The following is a 16,589-nucleotide window of genomic DNA, read 5'->3' on the forward strand; positions in this document are numbered from 1 at the left end:
GAAGTATGGTAACCCTTTGTTTTAGTACAGGAAGCTGGAATCTGATTTTGGCTTTTGTGTTAGGTGTGTTTTTGTCACACTTGTGAAGTTCTACCCAAATTTACAAGTCTTTAATGCAAAACAAAGAACAGCAGCAGAGTTTCTTGACTAGGTTAGAACAAGGTTTTAGCTCCAAAGGTTTATGCACTGCTGATATACACATCCCTACTGTCTGTTCCCATTAGACAGCTATGAAAGACAGGGTGAGAGCCACCAGATTAAACAGTAGGGGAAAAACAGATGAAAAGGAAAAAAATAACTGGTGACAAACTGCATCAGCAACAACAACAAAAATCAATAGAGGAAAGCCAGGCAGGAGCAGTTGTTTCTGCTGCAAGAGCCTAGAAGTGCAAAAAACCCAGAAGGTAGTTGACTGTGGAGGCTGAAGAGTTCAGAGGCCAAAGCTTCTACATCTTCAGTGCCACTTCATATCCAGAAATATAAACTGAATGAGATCAGCAAATATCCAGGTTTGAGCTGGCTCAAGCAGATGCACAGACCTGTGTCACCAGGCTTACAAAAGTCTGAACATGTAAACAATGCTTACACATTAAACTGGAAAACCATAATTAAACAATTTTTTCAAAGAGTTTCTTTCATTAAATTTGAAACAAAAATGTCATTCTAATTCCAAAACAAACCACAGGCATTAAAATAAAATATTTACTAAAAAACTTTTATAACAAATGAGAGAATCTCAATTCTGCATCAGTATATTTGAAAATACAATTCTGAGTATCTGTTTGACACTTTTGCTTCAGATTAATTTTTCCTGAGGATTTCTAATATAGATAAGCCTGTACCTCAGCAAAGGGACACTCAGACCAAAAGCTCCTCCTACACTGTACTATATGGTGAAGGAATCAGGCAGATGTTGCATAGTTATTACACAGAAATTATAAATAGAATAGGAAAAACCCCATCGCTGCTTATTCAGCTTGGCAGAACTGAATGAGGAAAAGTGCACAACAGAATCTTTTCCATTCAAGTAAATGTCAAGCATAGCATTTCAGAATCACACACTGATTTCATTAGGAAGCCTAGACGAAGAAAAAAGTCAGATGTACTTCTCAGACAAAATATGATTTTTAATACTACAATTTTAAATTATTTTAAATTCTCTCAGAATATTTTCCCCTTCCCCTTGCCTCTCCTTAAACTTTCATATTTTTAATTTTATTTTTTAGTAAAAAATTAAATCATAAAATGTTCTAATCATAGCTTTGTCCCCATCCAATATAATATTGCATTTAGATACTCCAATTTCTCATGTTGATGTTGAAATGCTGCATTTCAACAAAAAACAGACACACGATAGTGTGACTATTTTATGAAGTTCAGATATTCCTTCTGAGAGTTATCTTCTATGCAGTCCTGAGCTGCTGCAAGACAGTTTGTCTTCCTCAAGCCACCAAAGCAGTATTCACAGAACTAAAAATGAAAGTGCTGTACAGCCCATGGAGAACAGAGGCTACTTGAGATGTCTGATGGTGAGCCATCATGATGGAAATCACGTTTTCTCACAAGATACTTTGAGTCAGAAAGGGATGTTAAGAACGATTGAAGGGAAAGACTGACGATCAGTAACAAACTTTTTTTGAAAAACTAGCAGTGGGTCTGTAGTAATGGTGCTATCCAGGACTCAGAAAAATGCAGACATGATTTCCATAGATTTTGCCTTGATTATGGCGACAGAAATTCTCAGCTTGCCATATGATTATCACATGCCGTCACACACAACAATATTCAGAAGAATAACAGTATTTTAATAGTAATAAAAACCGAGGAAGCTCTGAGCAGCCCAGGCTGGCTCAAGCCCCCTGAACAGCAGATGGCAGACTTGCAGCTTCAGAGATCATTATTAGCTAAACATTGTCATTTAATTCATTTTCATTTAATCTCATTTAATTTCAAATACTTCAAATAAATTATAACCTCCTAATACCTGTAGGTTTTAGATCAGCATATTTATAGAATAACCATAATATCATATACACAAATGATACATATAATTTGTTGTCAGGCTTGCATCCACTAAAATTGGGTGTCAAAGCAGCCTTAGAGGCTTTTAGAATTTTTTGCTCAAAATTAACATAAAATACACTGTAACATTTTTACCACAATGCACATTAAAATCTCTCCTTAGTGGGCCAGGAAAACCCACAGCTTTTTTGTTACAGAAGCGCCAACGTAAATGCTTCAAGACTGCAGAAAACTGGAGCGTCACAAACTGAGTCGAGAAGGCCAGACTACAGCTGGGTGCGATCCAAGCACTAGCACCTTGTCCTCTGTCCTGCCACAGGCTAATAAATGCCACAAGAACTCAGTTTTCAAATCCACTATGCCTTGTTCCACACCAGAGCTCAGAGGGAAGAGCGCCTGATTAACGTCAGTGAAAGCAAACCACGCCGCTTCCCTTTAAATAATGAGTCAGGAACATTTGGTCCCTCTCAGGGAGAAACTGTCTCAAAAAACTGCTCCCTGGTTGAATCTTACGTTTAATTCCCGAGCCTGAATCCTTTTAACCCAGCCAGATGGGAAGGAAATGGCTGAACCGACTCCCACCCCAGCCAGTAAGTGCCTCACCATGCACAGCCAGCTGCTCTCCCAGGTCCTTAAGGGGCTCCAGTTGCCAGTTCAGGTTTAGGTGAGCAGCCTGCCTCACCTGGGAGGGAAAGCTGTGCAACATGTGTGGACATTGTGCAGCCCTGAATTTCTAGGATTTATCTATGCAATGTATTTGAACACTTTTTTACGTCTCTGGTGCTGGTAACAGCCTCTGCTTATGTTGTTTACAAATAAACACCATCAATATTACATCAGAAAGTACAAGTATTCAAAACCGCTCAAGTGCAATAAATATTTTTAATAGAAATGAACCCTTCAGATATCATACACTCCGGTTCAATTCAGCAGGGGAAAAAAAAAAGAAAAAAAAGAAGTTCTGGATCGGAATCAAAAATGATTTGTCAGTGCAAATGTTTTTTCTGCCACTCTGGTTGGTAATTAGGTGCAAAAATAAGGTACGTGTTTCATGTGCTTAGTTGTGATTCTGCACAGTTTGGAGTCTGGCCCACATCTAGGTCAGAGGAACGCCCTTTCAGTCAAGACACAGCAATCATCTCCCAGATTTGCGTCATTTCACATTCTGAAAGCTTTCATTCTGTAATAAACACGCCTTCTGCATGAGCCTGGGTGAGCAGACTCTACAGATCTCAGCAGAGACAGGCAGAGAAGCAGCATGTGTGCTGAAGGACCTGCAAGCCCCACGCTAGAACCGAGGGGCTGCAGAGCCCCTGGCCCTGCTGCCCGCCCAGGAACCCACTCGCTCAGAGCAGCAGGACTGCCAGGTCCTTGCAGGAACACCTCTGTGTCAACAACACGCTGTGCAGCCCTGGCTGTGCCCACAGGGCCAGCAGTTATCACATGCAGACAAAGATTATATGTATGTGCAACCCCGAGGGACAAATGAACCCCTTGAGAAACTTTCTGCACGTTCCCCAAAGCCACTGGTGGGCCACTATGAGCCCTTGCTTCTGGGAGACCACGGGGCTGGGCTCCAACCCAGTAAAAATGACTCTGTGTGCATGTGTGTGAGCTCTGTGAGCAAAGGAGTGCTCCGTGTGAATAGTTATCTCTCAGTAATAACTGAGTCATGCTACTGAAAATGGCAGCTGAATTAATCAAACGTGTTCTAATATTGTGATCTGAGTGTCACCGTCAATCCTCTATCAGGGAAGAGACAATGTACAACATGTGTACATTAAATGAGTAGCACAAATTTAGGATCACTATTTAAGAAAACAAAACACAAACCCACACATTTGTAAAGGCCCAGGTAAAGGAGCACTTCGAAAAGACAACCATTAACTGCCTGTCAGCTGATGCAGTGCCAAGTTCCTGTGTAAGCTCCCAAATCATGGCAAACACCAAATGATTGCAGTTATCAGTCAGTCCCTTCTCATACAGTTAACCTCCTACATGACTTGTTCTGACACTGGAAGCCTACGGCCCTACTTGAATAAAGTGGCAGAGAATGATCAAAAATTATCAAGAATATAATCAATTGCGACCAAAGATGTGTTCTTTAAGTCTTTTAGAAATAGTTCCCATGTATCTCATGTGACAAATGGAACATGTTTATTTTAATTCTTTCTCTTCAGGGACCATACAACATCCTTATAGCAATTATACATTCCATTGGACAACCAAAGCACAAATGCTACACACCTCCTATCATATCACAGTGTTAATCAACTGCTGAGACAAAGCAATAAATAACTCTTTAGGGTTCTGCAGGGTGGTTCACACTTCTTATGATGACACTTTATGCAAGGTTTTCTATTTCTACAAACTCGTTCTTTGAAAATGCAAAACATGTGCATGTCAAGTCACAATAAAACAGTTCGTTCAGCTCTGTGTGCTTTCCCTGATACAGGTGAAGAACAAGATGCTTAGAAAATAAATCCTGTCTGAAGATAAAACTGCTTACACGAGAAGGGCAAAAGAGCAATCTGCACAACTAAAGAAAGATTCAAGATTTCTATTATTTCCTCTTGTTAAATATGCAGGGAGGATTCAGAAAACATTGTGATTACTTTTACGTAATCACTCTCTACTTACTTGTGTTTGTCTGTCTAAAGGAAAACAACCAGGAACCAGTATGGTCCCTTGTTGGTGTCTCAAGCATCCATGGAATGTATTGAAATATTTTTATTTAATATCAGTAGCCCTGCCTTAGTAAACATCTTATGAAGAACTTTAACATGCATTTTTCTTAGAGGAGAAGAAATAGGCAATAAAGAGCAACAACACTTTCTGCTTCCCTTCCTTTGATTATGACACATTAAAGCTGTCTAGAAATCCAGACAAAGCTGATTTCTCCTCTGTGCTAAACCAGAACTAAGCCCACAGTTTCATCTGCTGTGAAATCTGAGAGCCTCTGTCAAAGACAGATGCTTAAGTGAAGTCGCTGTGTTTCTGTGCGTTTTGATGGAAAACCGAAAGCAGCCAGTGTCACCTTGGTCAAGGGCTGCACTGAATTTCTGCATCATATCCCATCTCTCACCTACCTTGATTTAATGTGCCAGGACAGTGCAGGGTGTTCTGGGAAGAAGGTAAGGTATGTACTTTGTGCTGGATCACTTAAGAAGAGGTTCTGCTCTCTCCTTTCTCTAGAACCAGCAGCAAGTCAGGATACCTACTGTAATTTCTAGGACCACACAAGGCACAGAACTGTAATTACACAAACTCTGCTGTGATTTTTTTCCTTTGGGCTTTTTCCAGTAAGATATCAGCAGTTGGTATTTTTTACTTTTTCTGTCACCACTATGAATGTAAGAGATTTTGAAGCCAAAAGCACAGTGGCACCTACTGTGCTGTATGAGCCACTCTGAAAACAGACAGGAATTTCTGCTGATTAACAAAGACACACCTCTATAAATCCTAAGACTTCAGACTATGTACATTTTGTAGGCTGAGGTAAGAGTAGCTTCCACAAACCAGTGTAACTCAATGTGCAATATTGAAAATATCCATTTACAAGCTTTTTTAAAGTGACAATAAAATTCTTTGGAGAATAAACAACATTTATTAAAACTTACTCTAACCAGATGCACTGGAAAACTAAGGAGGAGCTCCTTTAACAATTTATTTATTTTTAAAGCAAATTAATTCTTAACACTGGAAAAACAGAGTTTACAACAGTAGGTGAAGTTTCCATGCCAAGTTTTAGAAGAAAAACTTGGCAGCCTTGTTTTGTAGCATTTACATCTAAATAAGCTTCCATGCCACAGCAACTTGTGAAAACATGATCACAAAAGGGTTTTCTCAGATCTAGAAACACTCTAACTCTTTGAAAGAACTATAAGCCCTATCTAAAGGCAGTGTTCAGAAAAAGTAAAATCACTGAGTCTGCAGCACTTTAAAAGCGTGAAGTCTGATGCATTGGGATACTGACAAAATATTTCCTTTTTTTTTTTTTTTTTTTTTTTTTTCTTTTTCTTTTTCTTTTTTTTTTTTTAATTGAAGCTTCCTAGTGCCTACTGGCTTGAGAAATAATTGAAGCCATTACTACAAAAGTGGTATGATTAATTGTCAGGAATCAAAACAAGAATAATCAATTGCATTTATTCCATGGGTGTGTAAGCAGAGAGAAATGCACTGAAGGTCCCACTCGAGACCACTGCGTGTGGCTGTAGGGCTGTGGGGTGCAGCCAAGGCTGACTGCAATGCAGCACACTTCAGCAGCAGGAAGGCAGAGCACCGCATGTGAAATTTAACAACACCAAAAGCTGACTGAAAGCAGTCACTCTGCATACACAAAATAAACCAGCAGCAGCTAAGCAGTCTAGACTTAGGTCCTGCCGCCCTTACTCACCCTGGCAGCTCATTACTTATTTGAAAAGGATTGGGTTCAACCCTACAGGAGACAACAAAGCTGTATTCAAGCTCTGGCCCCTGTGACTCTGCTTGGGAGATTGCTAGAAAATCATAAAAGCGGTGAAATGACCCAGATATTTAGAAACCAATTACATCCCATCTGCAATGGATATGCTGACTTCAGAAAAATAATATTTCATTCCCTAAAGGCAAGCCAACAAGAATCTTAAGCAAATGAAGTGTGTTTCATATAGAAGAAAGTCTCGGTGAAACGTAATAATGAAAAATTAAAATTACAATTAGGCAAGAAATCATTCAGTTGCTCCTTTTCCTTTTGCAGAGGCTTAAAGAATTACAGAATAATGCTTTATTTTCTTCTTTCTAAAAGAGCAAAATCTTTGATTGATTGAAAACACTTAATTGCTTATTCAAACAACTGTATTTGTTGGAATTGTGTTACTGCTTGTACTTGGGGCGTCAAGCCATTGGATTCTCCAATGAAATTACCTCAGAAATTTACACTTTGACAGAAGTGAAAGAGCTTTAAGATTATAACCCATGAAAGTAGTGTGTATACAGAAATGAGTAAGAACAGCGAGTAATAATTCCATAAACAAGTCCTCAATATTTTGTCCCTTTGTTAAGGCCTTGATACATTTAAACTAATGTAGATAACTATTCAATTTCAACGAAAATATTGCAGATTACGGACTTCAACAATTAATCAGTAAGAAAGAAGATAAAGTGGGAAATAGTTTTGCACAAAATCAAAGTTTTTACAAATCTTTTTACAAGAACTTTTTAAAAAATACTTTGAGATTACTAGGAAAATATAATGGCCAAAAGAAGGTGGCTTTTCATTCTGCTGACATTCGTGTCTTGCATGCTATGTCACAAGAAAAGCCATACAGCTGCAGACCAAAAAAAGACTAAACATATCATTAGCAAAACAGTTCTATGGATTTTGCTTGCATTTTTATTTAATTGTTATATTTTTACCTTTATTGAAGAAGCTGCATAGAGCATATCCTCAAGACTGAAATGGCAACATTGGTTGAGGTATTCCTGACAAAATTCTTGAATCAACTGTAGATTATACAGGCTGTCAGCCAAAGACATTGTATCTTTCAAACAAATGTCTAAAAAGGAAGAAAAGAAGCAAAGATTAGATACAACTACAGATTTGCAAAACAGTGCTTTTTGGCTTTTACAGATTCAGGAGCATTTACTGGATAACTTCAGACAATTTCTGCGCCATCCCTCCCCAGGAGAGATTTTATTTTTCTAATTCAGAAACAAAAGCAATTATTAATCTACATTTTATCTTTGAATTTCTAAATATTTAGATTTTTTGGTAAAAATTAATTTTGTTTTTCACTGTTGAAAAGTTAATCTGTTTGCCTTTTGTGAAAATGTAAGTTATTCTCTCACCCCACCTATTTCCAGGTAATGAAAAAATACACTTAATCAAAACCTAATTTTTTTATATATAATTAGATTCTCTATAGAGCAATGGCAGTAAGGAATATACACGTTTTTGCATACATTTCTCTGTACATATTAGTTGTTTGTCTTTAAACAAGGACCTAAGAGCACATTTTAGCATCAACAAGCCTGAATCTTCACAAAAAACCCCAGCCTGATCTTGGGTATTTGTGTTTGTGGATTGAGATGTTTGAGATGAGACTTCCCAAGGAGCTGAAGGCTTTATATAAATTATCGCTCTCTGTTTGAAAGTGCTACTTAAAGACAAAGAAGTGGTGGCTGTGAACAGACTTGGGGAGTTCTACAGTATCCTCTGAGTACTATTTAAGCCCAGATGGCCTCTGTTGTCTTTTTATGACTGCTTCTTGGAAAGTTCAGTAGCAATAATAAGTCCCCCATGAAAAAAAGACAGGCCTCTGAAAAAAAAAGACTGAAGAAAAGAGATAGATATACTTCCAGAACATGCATCAGATTTTATTCCTAAAGCAACAATGTATGACAGAACTCCACATAAGTTTTGAATTGTTAAGGATAAAAGGTTTCTTCATAAAAGGAATCTACTTTGATGTCAGCAGGATAAGGATTCCCATCCTAAAGAAAATCAGACATAGTTCATAATTCCAACCTCAGAGATGATGAACAATAGGAAAAAATGCTTGACTAAACTGACTGAAATGCAATTAAATTTAGAAATGCAAAATGTGAAGTCATACATTTGAATCTAATAAAATTCTAATGTGACTCACTGACTGAAGGTGCTATGAGCAGGGAGTTATCTTGTATTAGCCTGTGTAAACAGCTGTACCTTTGGCATCACACGGCTATGGAAAAAAACCATTATGCTAAAACCTACCAGAAAGTTTGTTTCCAGCAGTGACACAGGAGCACTGCACAAGGCAGGAATGGGATGCCAGTCTGGATTTCTCTGTACAGTTACAAATACCCATGGTCAAGAATGATAAACCCAAGCTAGACAAGTTGCAGAGGAAGACTATTGAGGATAATAATGAGAATGGAAATCAAGGGAGACTGAAAAAGCTTAGTTCAGTAGCCTGGGCTAAAACAAGAGGAAGAAAACAGATCCAAAACGTGAACATCAGATTAGAAGCTATTCAAGCCAAAGGATAGTGCTGCAAGAACAACAAAAGCACATAAGACAGGCTACAGGCACACTTATGTAAAAACCAAGAAGGAAATTTAAAATAATGTAAAAAATTGAACTATACAACCGTGGTAAGAAGAGTCCAGATTTTCAAGAGTTTGACAGTTTTAAGATAGAACAAGATAAATTCATAAAAGGGATTATCTAATTTTGTACAACAGTCAACTTCTTTATTCAATGGGAGTCCTTTCTAGCTCTGTATTCCATCAAGGAAACTTAAATTTGAAAGTGAAATGAAGATGTAATGAGAAGAATTGATCTATTTCAGACTACTAAGAACTGTAGAATACTTTTTTTCTTTTTTGTTAATACATTTTTAAGCATTCTTGCGTATGTATTTTTATTGCCTGCCTTCTTCAGTTTCAATACAGAACCAAATCTCAGTAAAATTCAACATGCATCAAAAATTATATTACCTAAGTACAGGGAAGATGAGCAAAATCTTATTAAAGTGTTTCCAGTTGCTTTGGAGTACCTTTGAATTTACTTCTGAGACAAAGACATGCACATTTGTATCTTTAGGGAAGATGATGTCAGGACACCTAACAAGAATATTAAAACTGAAGTTCCAAAGATGACATGTGCCCTGCCCTGTTTAAAGCCAGATGCTGGAGGAAGGTGCTGGTCACACAAGACCTTTCAGACTGTCTGTGTTCCCTGCTGGAACAGGACTGAGGGACCAGCTGCTACCCCAGTCACCACCACCCAAGGTTTAACTCTTCCCTAGTCACATAGAATAGTATGCATTTGGCTGCAATGTTTATGTAAATTGGAAGTTCTATTTATCAAAATTCTCAAGCTGCAGAAGAAAGGTGAATGAATGCATCTTTGTGCCTTTTATCTTCAATGCCTACTGTGCTGGAAGCTCCCTATAAAGTGGTTGTGTACATGAATTCCAGATTTCAGTCCTTAGCACGCTGCAAACCCTTCTTCATATTCCTGGATTTCTCAGGATGTTTCTGTATAAGCGTTCCCACGACATCAAAGGTATCATAGAAAGAACACAGGCAGAAAATGATGGGTGTTAGCTGCCAAGACATTTTACAGCTCTTAGTTGCCAAGAGGAAGGTATAACTTTACCAGGCTGCTGAGCAAAAGAATGAGATGAAGCTGCTTATCATCACAGACAATTGCTGTTATAGAACAGCACAACACCAATACATTCTACACTATACATTTTTGGTTACTCTATAAATGATCCAGGTAGGTCTCAGGTGAATTAAAAGACCAGAATACAGATCAAGTATTTGCCATGCAGTACAGCTATGCAAAGCCTAAGTCTAAACTCTTCTAGGTTTTAGATCTGTAACTGCTCAGATTCACAAAAAGCACTTAGGCAGCTTCAAGAATAAGAGTTTTGCAGGTAGTTTCAGGTATGTTTATTTTAGCATGACAACAAAAAAGCAAGCACACCAGGGAAGGACATCTGGGCTCTTTTTATTTAAATGTAAAAAGAAATAGGCACAAAGCTTATATTAAACCCACCACATTCACATTATGCCTGCTGTATACTGCATTTAAGCACCTTCCTTCACACAGTTCTCAAACACAGACATTTAAACTTTCACGGCCACGTATACAAGCTGAGAGACATGCCAGACATACCCTCCAGTTTAATGATATCTGGACAGTAGAAGTGGATCAGGGCTGCTAGAGCACAACCATCTGTACCATCCTTCAGCAGATTCTCCACCAATGGAATGCAGGGCAGCTGTTTAAGCAACGTTTGCTCCTTCCGGTAACGAGCCTATGATTTGAAATGCAGAAATTTAGAGAAACAAAGGCTCTGAAACAGATGAAGAAACATATTCATATTATAGGTTTTAAGCTGTTAGTGAAATGCAGTTTTTAAGAAATAGCTGAATATTCTCAGTATTCTATTTCCTAAAACTATTCTTGTTACGCTACATTTTGAACAGGATAAATAATATCCTAAGAGGAAAAGAACAATGCTAATACTGAGCTTAGCCTTAGACCATTTTGATGATCTCTCTATAGCACACTAAACTAAATAACAATCTACACCTTAATTAAAATTTAACAGTCACTATTATACGATTAAAAATTATCTGTGTGCAAACACAGTGAGACAAGTCCTTAGCTGGTGTAACTTCAGTTTACTGGCAAGTCACATGACTCTGAAGTTAACACACCCAAGTATCTTGCCCAAAATTCATTCATTTAACTGAATTAATGACAAATACAGAAACAAAGAAATCTGCATTTGACCAACTCCATTTTTATTACTAGCATGTGTCACTATGAGCAATCATAAACATAGAGAAATATTAATGCTCAACTGTTATGACCACTAATGCAGTGACTCAGTAATAAATGGAAATATTCCAAAAATCAAGTCAGCATATAAAGAGATCATGAGGTTAGAATATTGATATAGCATTTATCTGCAGTGAATATATTTTCAATTTTTTAATTTTTCTTTTTTTGTGTGGGGGGCGTGTTTTGTGATAGGAGAGGAGAGCTTACTGAAAAAATGGACTTAACATCATTCCTATTTTTTTCCACTTCTTCCTGGGAAAACAAACGGAGGTGGAAGGAAGCGGTATAGATTTTCATTTGTCCATATTATTTACTAAGACATTTTAAAAACAGTAGCGAAGGGTTACTGCTGTATCCATACCACACGAGTAGTGGAGTGTTTCTGAGTTCATCTTTTACTATTTAAATGCAGCCATACCCACTGAACTGCGTCTCCCTGTAGGGACTCCCAGCAGTCTTTGTGGAAATCCCCCTCCCCAGCAAGGCTAAAGCTGCCTGCTCCCACCTCCCCCTCTCCACCTTCTGCCTGTGCTGGAGCAGGTGCTGATGGAACTGTACCAAAAGCATCGGTCCAGCGACAGCAACTCTCTGCTCCTTTGTTTCTGCAGTGAATGAATGCATGAGCAGGGATGGAGGTTTTAGGGGTGGGGGAGGAGTTCTTTAAGCTATCTGTGCACTTAAAAAGGTCCGTGGAACCACAGGCTGACCCTGAGGGCTGTACTGACTGTCACCCGATTTCTGTCAAGGATCACGTGGGATTATTGTAGTGAATGTCACTGTCCCCTAACTGGCCTAAGAAGTAAAAACCTAACCTGGCAACAGAAGCCACATCAATTTAGAAAAATAAAGGGCTTGTGCTTGGCCCAGAGAACTTATACCTCAACCAATTAATAATTTAAAAAATCCCTGAGACTTAGTTGTTACTTCATGCTTCTAGTGTAGTCGTACTTGTGTGTAAAATACGCTTTATAAAAATAAAAATCCCATTTTTGTGTGTTAGAGAAAACATTTACACCATACAAAAATCATGTTCCTGTTATGCATTATTAATATTCTTTTCTCCACGTTCTTAATACTGCCTAGTATCTAATGAAATAGGCCAATTTTAAGTGCAGTGAAAGTTTATTCTTTCTCACTCTGGCAATCCAGTGACCCTCTATGATGAGAATGTTCTAAGTTTAAATTCCATGTTATTACGTCCATGCCTGTCCTCCTGAACATGACTGAAATTAAGTCTATGAAATACCACAATTTAATTATGATTAAGCATCAAAAATGGTAAATTATAGAAACAGATACAGGATACAGATGGACTGAACATCATGATCCAACAAGCTCTGTTTAATTTATAAATTCTTTTGAATAATATCTTTTAATGGAGTATTAAAAAATATTTGAAATTGACAATACAGTGGTGTTGCACAGTAAACCCTGTGAAAAAGAACACTTCACTTTGATGAAGCCTTCACTGGCCTTATGAACAGTGCCCACCCATGCTAGAAACTGTGTCCCATCTTTGAAGTGGACAGAGAGGATTTAATTCATTGTAGAGAATGCTAGGCACATTACCTCAGGAAAGATAAACTCGCATAACCTGATCTGCTAGGTTCATTAGTGTATAGCAGGCATCATGTTTTAATTTGGTTGAAAAGATAAAAGAAATTAAACTGAAAAAATGAAAGACACTGGTAATTGCACCGCATTTTAAACAAACTTCCATTTGAAGAAACTCTTCTCATCAGCTGCAGCGTTTGCTACTAAATACATATGCAATAATGCAAAGGATGAACTTCTACACTGTAAAGCTCTAGAGCTAATTGAAACATAAATGCTAATACAAGCATCTTGTTTCTGAGATCCTAAACCATCCTGATTTGGCATCTCTGAGATTATTCCGCTTAACCTAGTCTAGGTGCAGTTGAGACACTCGCCTAGAAACAAGGTCAGCTAAAGATGAACCAACCGTGCCAGCTACTCTGTCATAAGTGCTTGTGTGTGTTCAGAGTTAATCAGTAACAATGAATGCTCTCACACATTTACTATACAGTAGTTAACACGTTATAAATTACTTATCAGAGTTTTTAGCTGCCTCTATGCTCAGGAATGTCTGTCACTATGAAACGTGCTCTACTCTAAAGGAAAGAGACAGAAGACTGGCTGAAGAGATAGAGCAGCCTGAGTGTTATCAGTTTAACTGCATCTCTACTGAACTAACAACACAAAGCAACATAACTACCACTAATTGAAGTTGTTTACAGATAACTGGCAGGGAAACTGGGTTAGCTTCCCAACAGATTGGGTATTTTAGAGCTGAATATATTTTTTATGCAAAGGAAGATACTCACTAGTAAAGCAACACCCTAGACAAAAACAGAACACAGGCATTCTAAAACTGTTTTCAAGTAGCCTCGCTTTGACAAAATAAGACAAAAAATTCTGTGATATCATGGTCCATCTTATATTTTTTCTTCATTATTCCCTCCAATTAGTTACACTACCTTAATTCCAAAACAAAATTAAAGGGCTGCACTGTGAAGAGTATCTGTGTGTGTCACAACTGTAATAGGTACCTTTCTATGGCAACTGCCCACAGAGACTGTCAGGACTCTGAACGCTGCTCAGGCTGCTGGAGACAGTACATTTAAACTGCTTTTCCAGACAGAGTAATTTTTCTTGTTGCCTACATGCAACTGCCTTGTTATTTTCAATTTCTTTTGCAATGTAAAAACAGTATTTCCTTTCTTATGGTGACAAATATCTATGGGACTGCTAGATCAATTATTTTGTCATCTTTAGAGCAATGATAGATGGGAATTAGTTCTTTGGAATTCAGTAAGAAGTATGCAATACTGCATATACCTGCACAGCTGCTCCCAGCCACACCTTGCCAAATAAACAATCTGAATGCATGTCAAGTGTGAATTCCCACATGATAGAGGAAAGTAATGATAACCCCAAGGTGACACAGCACAGAGAAAACAAACTTTATATTATTGCAGGCATGAAAAGTTATTAGTGAAATTATAGTCTCACTAAAAGTAGGCTGCTTTGGGTAATTTTGTGTGGGGAGAGATTAACAGCAGTCTTAAATCAGCTGAAAATGGGGAATTATAGATGAATAGTGTAATGATTGCATATGCTTAGAATAAATAACATCTCAGATTGCATGTAGCATCAACAATCAAAAACTACTTCTGCAAGTCTCTTTTTAAAAGAGAATTAGTATCAAATAGCATGTGTTTATCGAAAGTTTATGAAAAAGTAGTTTATAACTGGTCATACAACATCAGTTAATAACAGGTAGCATTGCCTTGTACAAACCCACTGACTGCCTGAAAAGTAATTCCTCATCCAGCATCATAGTTAACGTTTCTTTTGCACAGATTACCTTGCAAAACAGGCTTCTGCAAGTATGCACTCCTTTGCAGGGCAATCCGTTATAAAAGTATCTCATACAGATAAATGAAATGAATGATTAGACCAGCATGACATGGACAAAGCCATTCCCAAAATAAGCAATTTGATCAAAGTGAAGCAGCTGGGCAAACTTACAGGAACCAGTTTCCAAAACCATTTGGTAGGAGACTTCAGAGGAAGCAGTAGGAAAAAAGGATAAAAGCAAAAAGCAAAGGGAAAAAAAAAAAAAAGGAACATTTTATCAGATTTCATAAATTACTTTTATAAAGCAATTCTCTTTAACATTCTCAGTTCTGTATAACAGTGAGTTATAATTTAATGGCAAGCATAAGTGCACTGTAACCTCTGCATATTGAGCTAATTAGCAGCAATAACATTGGAGAAATGTCTGCACTCCTTGTAGATCAACATTATAATTTTCCCACATGAACAGCTAAGATTGTCAGATCAATGCAGTTTTATGAAATGCTTTCACACATCTAATTGTACTCTACATATGCAATCCGACTGAAGAATTCATTTGAGACTTGAAGTCAGGATATCACAAGTATCAAAATGAACTCCAGCAGCACACATGGGGAAGCAGGGAAGCTAAAGCAATGAAAAAAGGGAGAAACACACTGTAGTACAGTACACCCAACTGCAGTGAAGCTCGTGTTAGCTACTTCAAGCCAAAGAGTAACATTCAACAGTATTTTTAAACAATCATAAGACAGTTTTCAGGACAACAAGAGGTACAGGCAGTTATATTTTTACAGTGACAAATCACATTAGCATCAGCTGCATGATGTGCAATGACCTGAAATGTAGATGGAGTTTTGACTACTGGCAGAGGAATTATCAGAACTAATATGTAAACCTCTAAACTCATATACAATCAAAAAAATACTGATCTGCAGCACACAGATTCTTTCTGCAACTCTGTGCACTAGTCCGGCATAATATTTCTAGTATTAAGAATAAAAATATTGTCTACCAGTACTATACACACAGAAAATGTCACCACTCTATTGATTCCATTGTAGAAAAACAAAAAATCAAACCCATTAGCAAAGTGCAGGAAAGAATTTATTTTGTTTTCAATGAAGATAAATATTTTCTTGAAATGGTAAAAATGTAGTTTAAATCTACTATAGAATCTTATTATTTTATATCGTTGTTGAAATATTGAACTTCTATAAAACCTTGAAAACAACTATATTAATGATACAGAGCTTTTATGGAAAAAAGCTATTGTGCATTAATGGGTGTGCAGTAGTAATACAGCTGTTCTCAACATCCTTCTCCTCCATTTCACTGGATTGCAGCAGGGAAGAATCCCAAAGGCACTTAGAAGACATTAACTACAAGATGCCTGTCAGCGTGTGGCTCTGGACATTTCTGTCACTAAAGCACTTTACACGGGATTCGGTTTCTCTTAATCTCACTGAAAAATAGTCAGTGTATTGAAAAACATTCAAATTTGAAAACAAATTATCTTAATTTTCAACTGGAATCAGGAATTCTAAACTGTAACATAAAACAAGGTTTTGGTTACATTGGCTGAGATCAGACCCAGGCTGCCTACTCTTCTATTTAACACTGACAGGAACATTGTTCTTGCATTTATCACTGTGGTGTATTTCAGACCTGCACTCAAAAAGTCTGCCAAGGTCTATTTAATGCTAGGCTGAAGAAATGCTCTTTGGAAAAAAAGCACACATTGATTTCCATTCCAAAGACCAGCTCTCCCCTAACAGTAACAACTCAAAACTAATAATCCAATATATATTTTTATTTATCTACTTGGTTGAAACTGCAATTGAGATGACTATGAATACGCTTC

General features: G+C 37.5%; 1 protein-coding gene across 4 annotated transcripts in view; it reads right to left on the bottom strand.

The window, feature by feature from the left end:
- Positions 1-16,589, bottom strand: part of CAMSAP2 (calmodulin regulated spectrin associated protein family member 2) — an 82,898-nt gene that overhangs the window by 20,097 nt on the left and 46,212 nt on the right. For 2 of the 4 annotated variants that reach the window (XM_040072578.2, XM_040072577.2), the window contains exons 5-7: positions 14,900-14,932; positions 10,673-10,814; positions 7,420-7,559 (exon numbers count right to left, since the gene is read on the bottom strand). In XM_040072578.2, the coding sequence (XP_039928512.1) occupies positions 7,420-7,559; positions 10,673-10,814; positions 14,900-14,932 (315 nt within the window). The remainder of the gene's footprint in view (positions 1-7,419; positions 7,560-10,672; positions 10,815-14,899; positions 14,933-16,589) is intronic. The other 2 variants (XM_040072579.2, XM_040072580.2) reach the window with 1 other exon arrangement.

The sequence above is a fragment of the Hirundo rustica genome, chromosome 9 (assembly GCF_015227805.2).
Source record: "Hirundo rustica isolate bHirRus1 chromosome 9, bHirRus1.pri.v3, whole genome shotgun sequence".
Lineage (NCBI taxonomy): Eukaryota > Metazoa > Chordata > Aves > Passeriformes > Hirundinidae > Hirundo > Hirundo rustica.